The sequence below is a fragment of the Trachymyrmex cornetzi genome, unplaced genomic scaffold (genome assembly GCF_001594075.2).
Source record: "Trachymyrmex cornetzi isolate Tcor2-1 unplaced genomic scaffold, Tcor1.1 scaffold811, whole genome shotgun sequence".
NCBI lineage: Eukaryota > Metazoa > Arthropoda > Insecta > Hymenoptera > Formicidae > Trachymyrmex > Trachymyrmex cornetzi.
Genome location: NW_017300149.1, coordinates 69,564 through 84,049, shown reverse-complemented (window position 1 = coordinate 84,049; position 14,486 = coordinate 69,564). Strand labels below are relative to the sequence as shown.

At 32.5% G+C, this 14,486-nt stretch overlaps 2 protein-coding genes across 3 annotated transcripts in view; one reads left to right on the top strand and one right to left on the bottom strand.

Annotated features, from left to right (window-relative positions):
* Positions 1-3,186, top strand: part of LOC108768603 (uncharacterized) — a 5,403-nt gene extending 2,217 nt beyond the window's left edge. The window contains exons 1-4 of one of the 2 annotated variants that reach the window (XM_018519086.1): positions 1,346-1,438; positions 1,748-1,954; positions 2,154-2,327; positions 2,867-3,186. In XM_018519086.1, the coding sequence (XP_018374588.1) occupies positions 1,394-1,438; positions 1,748-1,954; positions 2,154-2,327; positions 2,867-3,148 (708 nt within the window). In that variant the 5' untranslated portion in view covers positions 1,346-1,393 and the 3' untranslated portion in view covers positions 3,149-3,186. Of the gene's footprint in view, positions 1-1,345; positions 1,439-1,747; positions 1,955-2,153; positions 2,328-2,866 lie in introns of those variants that run through there. The other variant, XM_018519088.1, reaches the window with a different exon arrangement.
* A 4,345-nt stretch (positions 3,187-7,531) lies between these two features.
* On the bottom strand, positions 7,532-10,121 carry Rab7 (RAS oncogene family member Rab7). The gene is made up of 5 exons (XM_018519120.1): positions 9,980-10,121; positions 8,492-8,676; positions 8,194-8,412; positions 7,888-8,025; positions 7,532-7,808 (listed from the first exon to the last, which is right to left on the bottom strand). The coding sequence occupies exons 2-5, from the start codon at positions 8,669-8,671 to the stop codon at positions 7,722-7,724; spliced, it is 624 nt and encodes a 207-aa protein (XP_018374622.1). The 5' UTR covers positions 8,672-8,676; positions 9,980-10,121; the 3' UTR covers positions 7,532-7,721.
* Positions 10,122-14,486: the final 4,365 nt, after the last annotated feature.

Here is a 14,486-nt window from a genome sequence, read left to right as displayed (position 1 = left end):
ATATATATATATATATATATGTCATTAATAAAGAGTATTCTGTTCTCATGATGAAAAACAAAGCGTTAGATACATAAGACTTTTAGGCATTTACAGATCATTATCGTTCGTGTTTATTCCGAGCAGTAAAGTGCATACAAAAGAGATACTGTTTTTTTTTTTTTTTGATGAGTACAAAGTGCGCTAGATTAGAAATATGTGATTAAACATATTTTAATACTTTTTTTGAATATGTGTTTTTTGTAACTTTTTATTAGTTTTATGAAAATAGAAATGAATCTTATTAATTGATTGTGATTGATAAATTTTCTAATGATCACAATATATCTCTTAACATAATATATATTTTTATATATTTTTAATATGCATAATTTTATAGTTAACTTTTCTCAAAATATTTTTTTTTCCGTTTTTATGAAATAATTTTTTAAAACATCGGCTTTTTTCTACACAGATTTAAACAAATATTTCTTCCTCTGTAATAATTTTATCTTTTATATTTTTGCTTATATTATTTTTATATTACATTGAAAATAAAAATTTGACAACTTTTTTCTGTATGTTATAAATAACTTTAAACGTATACATTTTTTAACATATAAACAAATTTTTTAATAAAATGATGTCAAGTGTCTTTTAAAGAAATTTTTCTTTAAATTAAAAAATATTTATATGGATTAAAAAAAAAGAATTTAAAAAAAGAAACATAATACAATGAAAAAAATTAAATCCAGAAAATTCCATATATATTTTCTATATCATGTTTATTAGGAGACGCGGTAGCATCAAGTATATTTTTGTAGTACATTATGAATGAAGGGGATAATATCATGTTACGAAAGAAACGCTATCTTTTACAGGAAGGAACTCGCTTATGTAATTAAAAATTATTGTTTTGTTTAAACAAATTAATGTTATAAAAAATATATTTTTTCTTTAGATTATGTTTGTGATAATAATAAGATCGATAATACTTGTACTTTCTTATCACACGTTCTGATAATTACAATGTTGTATTGTAGTATACATTAATATTTTTGTTTTTCTCTTTCGCAAATGCTTTTTTTCCTGAGATCCGAAATTTACGTATTGATCTTTTCTTCAGAGACAAATATTAAACAAATACAGAATATTTCTTGTCTCTAAAGTGCTTTCAAAAAAGTACATTTCCTTGTTGTAAATAAGAGACAATATTGAAACATATTTGACAGCATATTCGATAACACTTATACATCAGTTATATATCATTCAGATTAATCTCTGTTTTGATTAAAAAGTTGAGTAATGTCACATTATCATTCGTTATCATAAGCTGTTTTGGATATAAAAATGAAATGATAGTAATAGCATCGAAAGAATATCGTTTCTTGAACGCAATCGGTTAAAAGGAAAAATGAAGACCGTTATTTTCATCTTGGTACTACTGTGTACAGTTTATGTGAGTTCAATAAATCATATTTATAAAAAGAGAAAAATTTAAATTGCTCTAAATAAAATAAATACTTAGAAAAAGAATATAATAGATTTTTTCGTTTTTTGACCAGAGTCTCCCTAATATTTTTTGAAAGATTGAAAGTTATATCTATTATTTTATAATATCAATTCTTAAATAATTTTTATAATTAAAAAGTATAAGAAAATAATTTTGTTCCGTTTTTCTTTAAAAAAATCATGCGTATCTGATAAATATACATAGTATCTCCGTTTTTATATTTTAATAACAAAGCTTTCATATGTCTTTTTTAAGGCATTGGAGCAAAATGAGACGGATTCTTCGCTCAGTCTCGAGCGATTAGTGGATGTAGAAAAGACAGCCACCCGAACTATACTATACGGTCTATTATTTTTCGAAGAACGAATGTCGCAGAATCTAGAAGTGCACCTTGAAGAAATAAAAAAAAACGCTTTAGATGATATCAACAATACTATTAACGGAGCACTTGAAGATATCAATGTGAATATCAATTATTTTTATCATATATATATTTAATAAAGAAAGACATGTATATGGATTGTACAAGAAATATTTAATATTATAATTACACAACATTTGAAGCCAGCATTACAGTATCAATTTTTTAAATGGATTATGAGAGATGTATACATACATAATATGTTTACATACATAAAATATATACAAACTGCTTTTCTAGCTGTCCATTCACAATGGAGAAGAAGAGGGTAAAAACGTAGACAGGTGTTACTATTATGCGAAGAATAATCTAGAATCGAAAAGGACAAATGCGGTTGCTGGATTAGACGTGTGCATCCAAAACGGTCGCATGGTCATGGAAAGCCCATTAGCAAACGTAATCAGCAGTATTCAGGTAATCAATTTATGAAAATGATAAAATTTCATTATACGTTAATTTACTAGAATCATCCCTAATGAAAAAAAAATTTTTACGGAAACTATATAGATTGAGACAAGATCTTAGAAATTCTTAGATTTTTCGTAGATATTCGCAGTGAGACGCAGAGTGGCGTTATTTGAGGACGAAAGATTTGTAGATTTAAAAAAAAAAACAACGTCGCTCTACGTCCTACTATGAATATATATGAAAAACTAATAATTTCTAAGATTTTGTCTCAATTATGTAATTTTTCGTAAATCTTTTCCACCAGAAATAGAAATCTCTTTTTTCATTGTAATCACAATTTTGAAATGTTTATATTATATAATAATCTCTTTTTAATTTACCGATGTTATAAAATTGCATTTAAATATTACTTTCTTATTAAAACATATACGATCTTTACGTTTTGCGAATTTATAGTTCCTATGCAACTATATCTTTCATCACAAATAATTAAAGGAGTAGATATTGCAATTTATAACACTTTAATTTTAAAATTATCTTTCAAGGCGGCGAAAAAGTTACTAAGTGATTTGGACGCTATCATACCAAACTGTGATTCTACAAGCTTCCTTATAAAGCAAGTCTGCGTCTTGAAAAATCTTTTCTTAACCAGAGAATCGCTGAAAAGTGTCACTAAAAATTCTGGGAAGACGATAATTACCGCGACAGGCACATACGTGAAAACATTTGTAAACGTGAAAAGTTGCGTCGTAAAGAATACTGTTGAGACCCACACTTTTAGCATGAATATCGTTAGTAATACTAATTATTGCATAAAAACTGCATGATCATGAAATCATCTATCGAAGGTCGTCTGATAAGTTTTGAGCCTAACATAGAAACAAGTAATTTTTCGGTCAAAGTCAATTTTGTTTTTCCACATAGTCTCCTTTTAGGTCGATACATTTTTTCCAGCGATGCTCCCACCCCTTTAATCCATTCAAATAATACTGAACGTCTTGTTTTGCAAAATAGGCGTCTACAGATGCGATAACCTCCTCGTTTGATGAAAATTTCTGTCCTCCGAGCCAAACTTTGAGCCTAGGAAACAGAAAAAAGTTGCTGGGGGCCAGATCTGGTGAATACGGTGGATGGTCAATTAATTCGAACCGCAATTCGTGAATTTTTGCCATAGCATAGCGACCGCCGAAGTGTGAGACGATGCGTTATCTTGATGGAACAGCACTTTCCTCTTTTTCAAATGCGGTCGTTTTTTCTCAATTTCTGCCTTCAGCTTGTCAAGCAATGATGCGTAGTACGTCCGTGTTATTGTTTTACCTTTTTCAAGATAGTCGATCAACACAATTCCATGACTGTCCCAAAAAACAGTCGCCATCACCTTTCCCGCCGATAAAACCGTCTTCGCTTTCTTCGGAGCAGGTTCACCCTTCGCAGTCCACTGTTTTGATTGTTCTTTCGTTTCAGGAGTGAAGTGGTGGACCCAAGTTTCATCAACCGTTATTAATCGACGCAAAAAATCCGACTCGTTTCGCTTAAACCGCTCCAACAGGGTCTTAATGTTCATTCAAATGCGTTTTTGATCCAGAGTGAGCAAGCGCGGCATCCAACGCGCGGTTAACTTACGCATGCCTAATTCTTCAGTCAATATATGACAAACACGCTCTTTTGATATGCCAACAGCCTCTGCTATCTCCCTAATCTTAATTCAACGGTTGTCCATTATCATTTGATGAATTTCTTCGATGTTATTAATGGTGGTCGCAGTTGTTGGCCGTCCCGAACGCTCATCATCAGCTAAGCTGGTACGACCACGTTTAAATTCAGCTACCCATCTTTTCACGGTGGCAAATGATGGGGCAGAGTCCCCGTAAACAGCGTCCAACTCGGTTTTAATTTGCGTAGACGTATTGCCTTTCAAATGCAAGAATTTAATTATAGCACAATATTCAATTTTTTCCATTTTTACAAAATGACACAAATGATTGTCAAACAAGAACTGAACGTCCAAAGTGGCCACAATTGTCACATATATCTTTCGTAAGTATCACGATTATAATACCAGAATGGCTTTGAAGAGTAACGCCATCTTCACGATGAGGCTCAAAACTTTTCAGACCCTCGTACTATCTCGAAAGATTCAAATTTCGAAAAAAGACTAAGGGGCCGATTCTGTAACTCTTAACGACAGTCGTTGCGCAAATATTATGTAAAAAAGCTGTGCAGTGACATCAATACGACTGTCGTTTAAGAATTACAGAATCGACCCCTAAATTCAATATGAGCCTATACAATTAATTATTAATTAATTCTTTATTTTTTAATTTACATACTTTATTTTTAATTAAAAGCATTGATTATCAATCTAAAGGCTCAATTGTCTTTAGATCTTTTGTCTCTAAAGTAGACTACAATGTTTTTTGTTCGAATAAAAAATATCTCCCTATTTTTAGCGCTATGTGCTTTTTCCTTATAAATGTCATATAATTAGATTAAACGATTTTTGTATTTACAAGCGAAACAATTAATGTCGCTTCAGATCGTAACTGCATAGTGTAGAAATATTAAAAATAAAAATTATAGTTATACCAGAAGATTTGTATTCGATTAGTTTAATCTTCGCCGTAAACGTATTGATTGTTAGCAATATATTTGTTGCGTAGGGATAATGGCAGTAGTGGGAACAGTAACAGCAACAACAGCGATAGCGGCAGCAATAATAACAATAGTATTATTTATAATTATATTTATCATTAACATACTTCGATAGAATTATACATATTATTAATTATAATCGCCGTGATCATGATTATCTTCACTTATATACACGTGCATACGTATATATGCGTAGACCCATGAAAGCACACTTGACAATGCAATATTTCGCACTATCATATATACAGAGCGTCTCAGAAATCGCGCACCTTCTTTATTGATTCCTCGACAAGTTTAGAATTAACTTTTCCATAACGAAAGCTCAATAGGACTTCATCTTTTACATCTATTATACTGCACACATACCAAACATCTTGACAATCGCATCTTAAATATTACAAATTTTAGATTTTCATTCGTGTGCATCTTGATTTCTTTTTCAAGAGCCCTTTAATTATTAATCATTCAGCAAAGGCTCGATACAGCTAATCATCATTATTCGGCATCAAGTGTCTAGAAGAAGTGCACGATTATTGGGACACCTTGCGTATGCATATATTTCATACGTTAAATTTGTATTTCATAAGAATATCATATATACACAGGGTGGCCCAGAAATAATAGATATAAATAATTGAATTCGATTGTTTTTTGGTAAAGACTCAAGTAGGTTTTATCATTAGGTGTATAAGATCAATTATTGGAGATTTTACCGGAGATTCGCATGAAAGTAATTTGGTGCGTCGACAGAATCAGTGCGCCCGCTGATGGCCACATATAATCGTTAAGCGAACATTGGAACGAAGGGAGGGGATTATGTATTAAAAGCCCCTGGCGAAGTCGAAGTTTTACCAAATTTAATTATAATCCAGAGACTGAGCAAAAGTAACCGAGGATTAACAAAATTACTTGAGACTTGAGTGGCAATTACTGGTACCGCGATGCATAATACTATCGTACTACGTTGCGTACTACTGCGGAAAAGCATGCTTACCTTGCACTTTCTATCTTTCTAGGAAATCGAATCTTAAAACATTTAAACACATCTTGATAGGCGCACAATCATTTCTTTTTACTACAAAAATCTGAAATACAGCATTAATGTAAATATTCCTCCGTATTTCGCACGAACTATGTGAAAGCTCGCTCCCTCCGTCGAAATAAATATCACACGCCGTTTAATTACTGCTCTAATAAGAACTATAGTAGAATTAAAATATTACAAGCGCATACTTATTGATATGGCTATCAGGATATAAAGATTCATTTTTATAACGTTAAATTTTCCTAAGTGGATTATATATGCTGTCTTATTTACAAAATACAGTCTGCGTAGAATTGTTCGATAGACCATACAATTGACGATTAACTCACCGCGCACTTGGGATCCTACTGTTTTATGTACAGTAAAAAATCTTAAAAATCGATGTGCATCGCGGTACAAGAAGAGGAATCTCGTTTCGGGATTTCGCAACGTTTGAAAACTGCAAAAGTATCTTATGTAAAACGCATTACAGATGACACGTTCAGCGGAGAAATTTTTCTAACAATAAATCTGTAACAAATTCTCTTCTTTTTCTTTCTAAATCGAGATGGCCATATAAACACACATCTCTAAGTTTAAAATAATTATTTATACGAACAAAATAACATGTTTAGCATTATACATATATACGTGCGCAACAAGCCAAAATCTTTATAATATAATAAATTTTATATTTCAATATTTATATATATGTATACATATATATATATATATATATATACATATATATAACAATTGAAAATTTTTCCGAATCGGAAACAAAGATTTGAGGAGTTTACACCATGCCATTCGCGTGAATCTCAAACTCGTTAAAACATCTTACGAGACACTACAAAGTATCTTAGTAACTTTATTGTAACTTTATCTTATTTTCGTTCTATTTCGTACGAACCATTTTTACTGACAGCAAATATTCGGTTCTGTCTAAGTATAATAAGCTATATGCACTAGAGCTTCTCTGTAAATGCAATTGTACTTAACAAATTATGAGCAAATTCTTTTATTATAATTTACTAACAGTATACTGCTATCTGTGTTCCCGACCCATATATTATCCTCTCTGGTGCAACAACGACTCCTATATTGTTTAAAAACCTCGAGCTATTATTCTTTCGGTGAAAATTAATCGACAACAAACTATCGAGATAAAAAAATAGAGAAAAAATAGAGTTTATATGTTTCGCCATACCCGATAAGAGAGCATATTACAATTACAATACTTAAAAACGAGATGCGAATCCTTGACTTAAAGAATAACATAGAGGACTTATATATGACAAGTCAAGTCCAGCGGGAGTACATAATTCAAGATTGCGATATTTCAGAGGTCAGGAAGTCGGATAAATGTATCTTACTCCCACACACGTTTATAAAAACAATTATATATGTATATGTATATCGAGATATTTGTACACATTTCCTTTACGTATGGATTTAACTCGTTATTTTTTTTACCATGCACTAATGTGACTGTTTCAACAAAATTATATTGAGAATTATATTGAGATGTTTGTTTGTTTTATGGATACAGAGGAAGATTGTATAATAACATGTTGAGATAAAGAAAGAAATTTTATGACTTCCTGCACACATAAAGCTCATCGCAATATATTCTCCGCATCCTTTATGCCGCAGGTGTTGTGAGTGTATCTGACCTGTGCATTTTTTATTAGTCATTTGAGATATTACCACTGTTCCAAGACCTAGCAAGCACATGAATCACCTCTACCATTGCTTCTTTGATCGTTGGTCAATTTGATTTGATCCGGGAATTCATTGTAAAGTTCGACCTAAAATTCACAAGGATATAGATAAAAGAGATAGACATGAATGGATAGAGAAAAAACTCTACGCCTCTAATATACTCACTTCACTTTCTTGAGCTAAAGCATTCTTAGCTATCGTTTGGAAAGCTTGCTCGACATTAATAGCCTCTTTTGCACTAGTTTCAAAATATGGAATATTATTCTTTGATTGACACCACTGTTGCGCTCTCTTGCTTGAGACCTAAAACAAAAGATACAGAAAAAATGTAGGAAATAATAAAAACATAAATTGTAATTATTAAATTAAGTGAAAGTATTAGATTTTAAATAGTACTTATATTTGCACGTTCATTAAATTGTACAAAACCACTTAAAATTCTTTTGAAGATTTAAAAGTTATTTTACTCACTGCTCTTGATTCAAGATCTACTTTGTTCCCGAGCACGACAAACGGAAAGTTGTCTGGATCTCGAGGTGAGGCTTGAATTAAAAATTCATCCCTCCATGAATCTAGAGATTTGAAGCTAGTTGGAGCTGATACATCAAATACCAATACACAACAGTCTGCGCCTCTATAAAAAGCCACTCCTAACGATTGAAACCTCTCCTGTCCAGCAGTATCCCAAATCTAAGACAAAAATATTTTCCGTTAGAAATACAAGATACTGACGATTTGTTAAAATAACGAAATTAAGCACGAGGATTACCTGCATAGTGACTATTCTATCCTCTACCATCACTTCCTTAGTCAAAAAATCTGCCCCTATTGTTGCTTTATATTGGTTGCTAAACTTCTTATTGACATATTGATTCATTAAAGAAGTTTTCCCAACTCCTGAATCCCCAAGGATAATTACTTTCAGCAAAACTTTCTTGCGGGATGCCATACTTGCTAAAAAAATATAAAACCATATTAGAAATTAATTCTTGCGAGAATAAGTGCTTGGAGCAAAAGTCAGTGTACAATTTAAAAATAGGAATCATACTATGACTAATGCATAACTTCCTTATCACATCAAGTAGAATAATTAGAGTATTATTCTAATATGATTCTTCTTTTATATAAAAATGTGACGATTTATGATCAAATATGGAAGAAATTTTTTAGTGACTGTTATTTCACAAAAATTATCAACATGAATCTTCAAATTCTTGTCTATGAAAGAAAGTTAAGTTGAAATATTAAAGATCCTACATAAAAATTTAATTATATATGTAACAAATACAAGCAAGCTATATAATTTATGTTTTAATATTCTGTTTTTGTATAAATACATAATAAAGATTACAGGTATCTCCATAAATTTTTTAGAAAATTAAGATTGGAGTAATTTAAATAGCAAAAATGTAATATTAAGTAGTTTTATAAGTAAAGCTGAAATTAAAAAATTTTATTGTTCCAAATCAAGAAAAATAATATTCTACAAGTTATATTTGTAAAAATTAAATTTGCTACAATTTTATAACATTCAGTTTATAATTTAGAGAATATTACTGCTTTGACATTAAAATGCACGTAGCCTTTAAAAGTTTTATCAAGTTACAAAGCAACAATTTTTCAAACAATGAAGGATAAGCACCAGGTGTTTCCTGAATTGTAAATATTGGAAAGAGATTAGTTTCTAATATTACATTCTACTCACGCTCTTTCAACTATTTACATAAATTTATCATGTACACCGAATCAAAAGTCACCAATTATTACTGCACGAAAGCTTAGAGTTCGAATGTCCGGAAGGAATGTTCAATTAAATGAATCATCTAACAACGTTAATGAGGGAAAGATTCCGAGTGGCAATGACGTATGTACAACGCGCTCACCAAAAAAAAAAGAACGACAGAGCGAGAGAGAAAACGAGCGGGCTTTCTTCGCGAGAACGTTCGAGCGCGAGGTATCTGGCGGTCACCAGTGATCGACACTCCCGAGATCCGCGGCTTCGAGGACGACGAGAAGGTAGCGCGAGCGAAATGCGTCGCGATGCGAGCGGAATCCGCTCCACCGTACGTTCAACGCCTCCAACGAAATCTGTTACACGCAGGGGGCCTCAGGACACTCGGGTTCACTCGGGATACTCGGAACTCGGCGCGAGCGTGTCCACGGATGGGCGGACGCAATCCACGTCGGAGACACCGCGCACGTCGTCCGCGCGAGACGCGAATTTCGGGGAAACGTCGGGGCGAGGCGGGCACGTTACCTGGGGAATTCGTTAGGGAACACGGCCTGTGAAAACACCTCCGCGCTCCAGCGCTTCACACAAAGAAAATGGCGTGTTATGAAATCACGAGTATGACAACGATGTCGTCACCTGTTCGCCTCGCCTCCCTTATCGACCGAGTGCAATCGAGTGCATTATTTCCGACGGCAGCGGCGTGGGTCCTCGGACTTTCGAGAGGTCGATACGAGAGGTTCACGCGATATATCGATTACTCGCGTAAATGTGGAGGCGCGCGCGTCGACCTCCGCGATTGGTCGCTGCTTCCGCGCGCGCACGGTCGAGCCGACCTATCGCGATTGGTCGAGATTTAGAAGCACGACATGTGACGATGTGACATTTGAATTTGTAGCTCATTTCGGTTCATCCCTTTTTTGTATCGTATAATGGCCGCAGCACAGGCTCTTGCATAACGCATAATGCATAGTGCATAAGGGAATCGATCAATCGAAATTCTTCTTTTCCATGGAATGGGAGGAAAGGAAAGATTCTGGTTAGTTGATTCGCTTCCCTGACGAAAATGAGAAGTTTCATAAACGTTTGTTTAACGTTTATATAAGCGTTTGCAGGAATTCGTTGAGAATTCTGAAACGGTCAGTATAGAGTGTTTATAAAGCGGAAATTGCAACGCTGCAACGTTTGGAAGGCATTTTCTGACACAAAATAAGAAGTTTTATGAATGTTTGTTTAACGTTTACATGAGCTTTTGCAGGAATTCGTTGAGAATTCAGAAACGGTCAGTAGAGTGTTCGTAAAACAGAAATTGCAACGCTGCAGTTTGGAAGGCATTCTTTGAAAACAAGAAGTTTCATAAACGTTTAGTTCAAGTGTTGAGCGTGCTGAACGCAGACACTTTATAAAAAAAAAGGTACAAAATTTTTCATTGAGAAGTCTCGTCATACTGCGCTTTTATCCTATTTGATGTGGTTTTTAAATGCGAGAAATTGAATTTCATTATGTCCCTCTGGTAGCGATGTCGTGCACTGCTTGAAAATTGGATATGTAGAAGAATGTTTGTTAAACGGAGGAAAAACGCTTGTGTTACGGGGTTGACAAAAGCGTTTGATAAATGTTTGAAAAGTCTGACAGTGAACTCTCTGCACGAAAGTGCATCAGCGTTTATTGAGCGCCCTCTGAAAAGCGTTGCTTTAACATTACAGACCTTTCATGAAACGATATATACTGTATTTTATAAACGTTCTGAAAATATTTAAACCTAATAGTGTTCTGTAAGCGTTCTTATAAAGTTTGAAAACGTAAAAATTCTCAAAAAATCGTCATTGAACGGTTTATAAAATTTCTTATTTTCGTCAGGGTTATGCACTATGCGTTATTCGTTATGTCTGTACTGCGGTCTTAACGGACATAACGCATGCGATGATAATAACGTAAGTTATAAATGTCATAATATGCCATAATATGTCGACGTGTTTCCTTAATTTTACGTATTCTGTTAGGAAAAAAATGACGAGGAAAATTAGTCTTTCATTATCATCGGGGGAAAGCAGAATAATAAAAAATTGTGTTAAAAAATAGAATTATACAGAGAAGAAAATTTGTTCGGACTCGAAAGTTTTATTTACACAGAGAAAAAAATTTGTTTGGAGTCTCGAGAGTTCGATCTATTTTATTTCATTGAAACAAATTTAATTTTAAATGAAACATATTTTGTTTAAAAAATAATTTAATTCTAGTGCAATTACATTATTTATTAATTTAAATATTTATTTGGTTCGACTATTCCAATGCATTTTGTTTAATTTAAACCTTTTCTTTGTGTACGTAAATGAAAGTTAATCCTGCATGCTTTCCTGCTGCGAATTGCTTGCGTTTCAGTAAATTACTAGTAATTTCGCGATTCTATAGTAATTACTTTACTAAAATACAAGCAAATCTAAAATACAACATGATTTTAATTAAATGAGAGAAAGAAAGGAAAGAGAATTCATTTTCTCGCGAGATTAACACAGAAAAAAATGTGTTTTTTGATCGATGACTAAAAAAGAATCGATTTCTCCATACAGATTGCGGTTCACATAAATATGCATAGCGCATACAAATCTGAGTGCTCATCGCTCTGACATTTCGAGAATAAAATCTATTTTTAATCATTATCCTTGACATATCTCGTGAGCGTGAAAAAAAACGCTATGTGGAATATGTTGCAGAATTTTAAGGTTTTGCAGACAAATTAATCGCGATCAGTTAATTCAGTCTACAAAGTGTCGCAAACATTCAACAGGATGTCTCCAAAATAGATCGCCATTTGGCAACCAGTCTCCTGCAATTTTTGTAGACAAGGACAGATGGATCATCATAAGATTATACATCGTACTCAAGCACAACGAAGTACGCAATAACGAAATATTCGAGAATTTACGATAAAATAATAATCGATCTATTGTCTATCCAAACGTCGCAGAAACCGCGAATGCATAAAGAAAATCTTTATATAACTTTCACTCCAAAATTCTTTTTTTCCAAAATTTATTTCTTGTGAATATTCATTAAGGATAGTTCGTTTAAACGGTTTTAATTACTTTTTATAATTTTTTTTCTAAGATTTAAAAGAGACAAACGCGGTCCCTTAGCTACGCCCATGATATATATATTTATACTCAGACAGCACAGAATATTTATGAAATATATTTATTATTATTTATTTTTAAAATGTTATATAAATATTTTATACATATTTTTATAAAGCTTTATTCGAAATATTATTAAAATATGGACTAAATATTTTTTTTATGTAACGTTTATGATAAATACAGTCTGAAATCACCAAAATATTTAAATAAATCTTATAAATATTTCTAAATATTTATAAACATTTTGTATATCTATATATATAAAAATGAATGTATATGTATGTCTGTTACCTATATGCATTGCTACACCATTGATCCGATCGCCATGAAACTTTGGGAAGTTGTTCATTGTAAGCCGGGCCAGGTTTCTAGCCATAGATTTTATCGTAACGAGTTTATTTGAATTTTTTTTCTTCTGAGATCGCAGCAACGCGCGACGGGTAAGCTAGTATTTTATAAATATTGTGTGTTGTCTGGGTATGGCTATGCATTTTGTCTGGATAAATCCTGAACCATTAAAATGACATTCGATTATTAAAAGTAGTCACTTAATTTTGATCAGCTATGATTTATTTTGACGTTAAAATGGTGCTACGGTGATCTATAATTTTGCTTAGGTAAGAGAATCGTATATTATTTATTATCGTAGATCCTCGAATATTTCGATATCGCGTATTTCGTCAGAAACTTCTTGTAAGCAAAATTTTGCAAGAATTCGTAGAAATGAAATCCTACATGTTTGATTCAGCGTTTGATAAAGCATTCCGAAGAGCGGTAAATATATTTTAAATCACTTAATATAATGTCACTTAATATAATGATTTTTAATTAGTTACGTAAAGACATGCGCGTGTGAAATGCGACATGAAACGATCAAAACCGCAATGCTGATAACATTATTCAATATTGCCAAAGACGCAGTAGGAAAAGTTACAGTGATGTTTCGCAGTTTCCTCGACGTCTTATGCGAATTTAATAAATAATACAGAGTTTTTGCAATAACGTGGATTCATGTACGGTGAATGCTAAAGTCACGTTATTATTTTCTTAATTATTTAGTTGTTAAGAAGAAGATAACGTGTCTTTAGCGTTCACCGTATCTGTGTACAAACGGTATTGCAAAAATTCCTTAATATATCTGATTTCGTTGCCGTTAAACTTAACCGTAATTAAGTTACAAAATTGACATTTAATTAACAGAAATCACAGAAATATCTTGGCGAATCCGAGCTGCCGCGATAAACCGTCTATTATAGCATCCTGCCTATCTCCCATCCTTTATTTAACTTAATCAAGTTGACTTAATCGAACTCGAAATGTATAAGTTGAGAAGCGAATTGTCGGAGTATAAGCCGGGTGAAAGTAGGTCTCGTAATCTATTCGAGAGAGACCGAAAATCTCGTTAGCTCCTTGCCTACTTTTACAACGTTAATCATTACTTATATTTTATCAAAATATCATTGCATTAACAAAGAAAATAGAAAAAAGAAAAATCGCAGAAGAAAGCGCATCCTGAACGAGTGGTGACCGTCGTCCGCAGAATCGTTAAGCGAAAATAAAAATTCAAAGTTAAGACAGGATGGACTTTTAATCGCTAGTTTCGTCACTCTATACTTAAAAAAAATTAAGTTTTTCTTAAATAAAAATGAAAAATAAAAGTTGTAATTGAAAAACGGCGCTTATTTATTTTTTATTTGTTCGCTTGACATAATATAATTAATTCTAAATATTGTTATAATTTTTAATATTAATGTAATATTAAAAGTTATAATTAATTTATCAATAAATGTTGTTAGTAATAACAGATAATAAATTATATGTAAATTCATCAGTAAATTAATAATTCTGAGAGGAAAAATAGGAAAACGGAGGAGGGAGACGAGTGCGACATACGATTG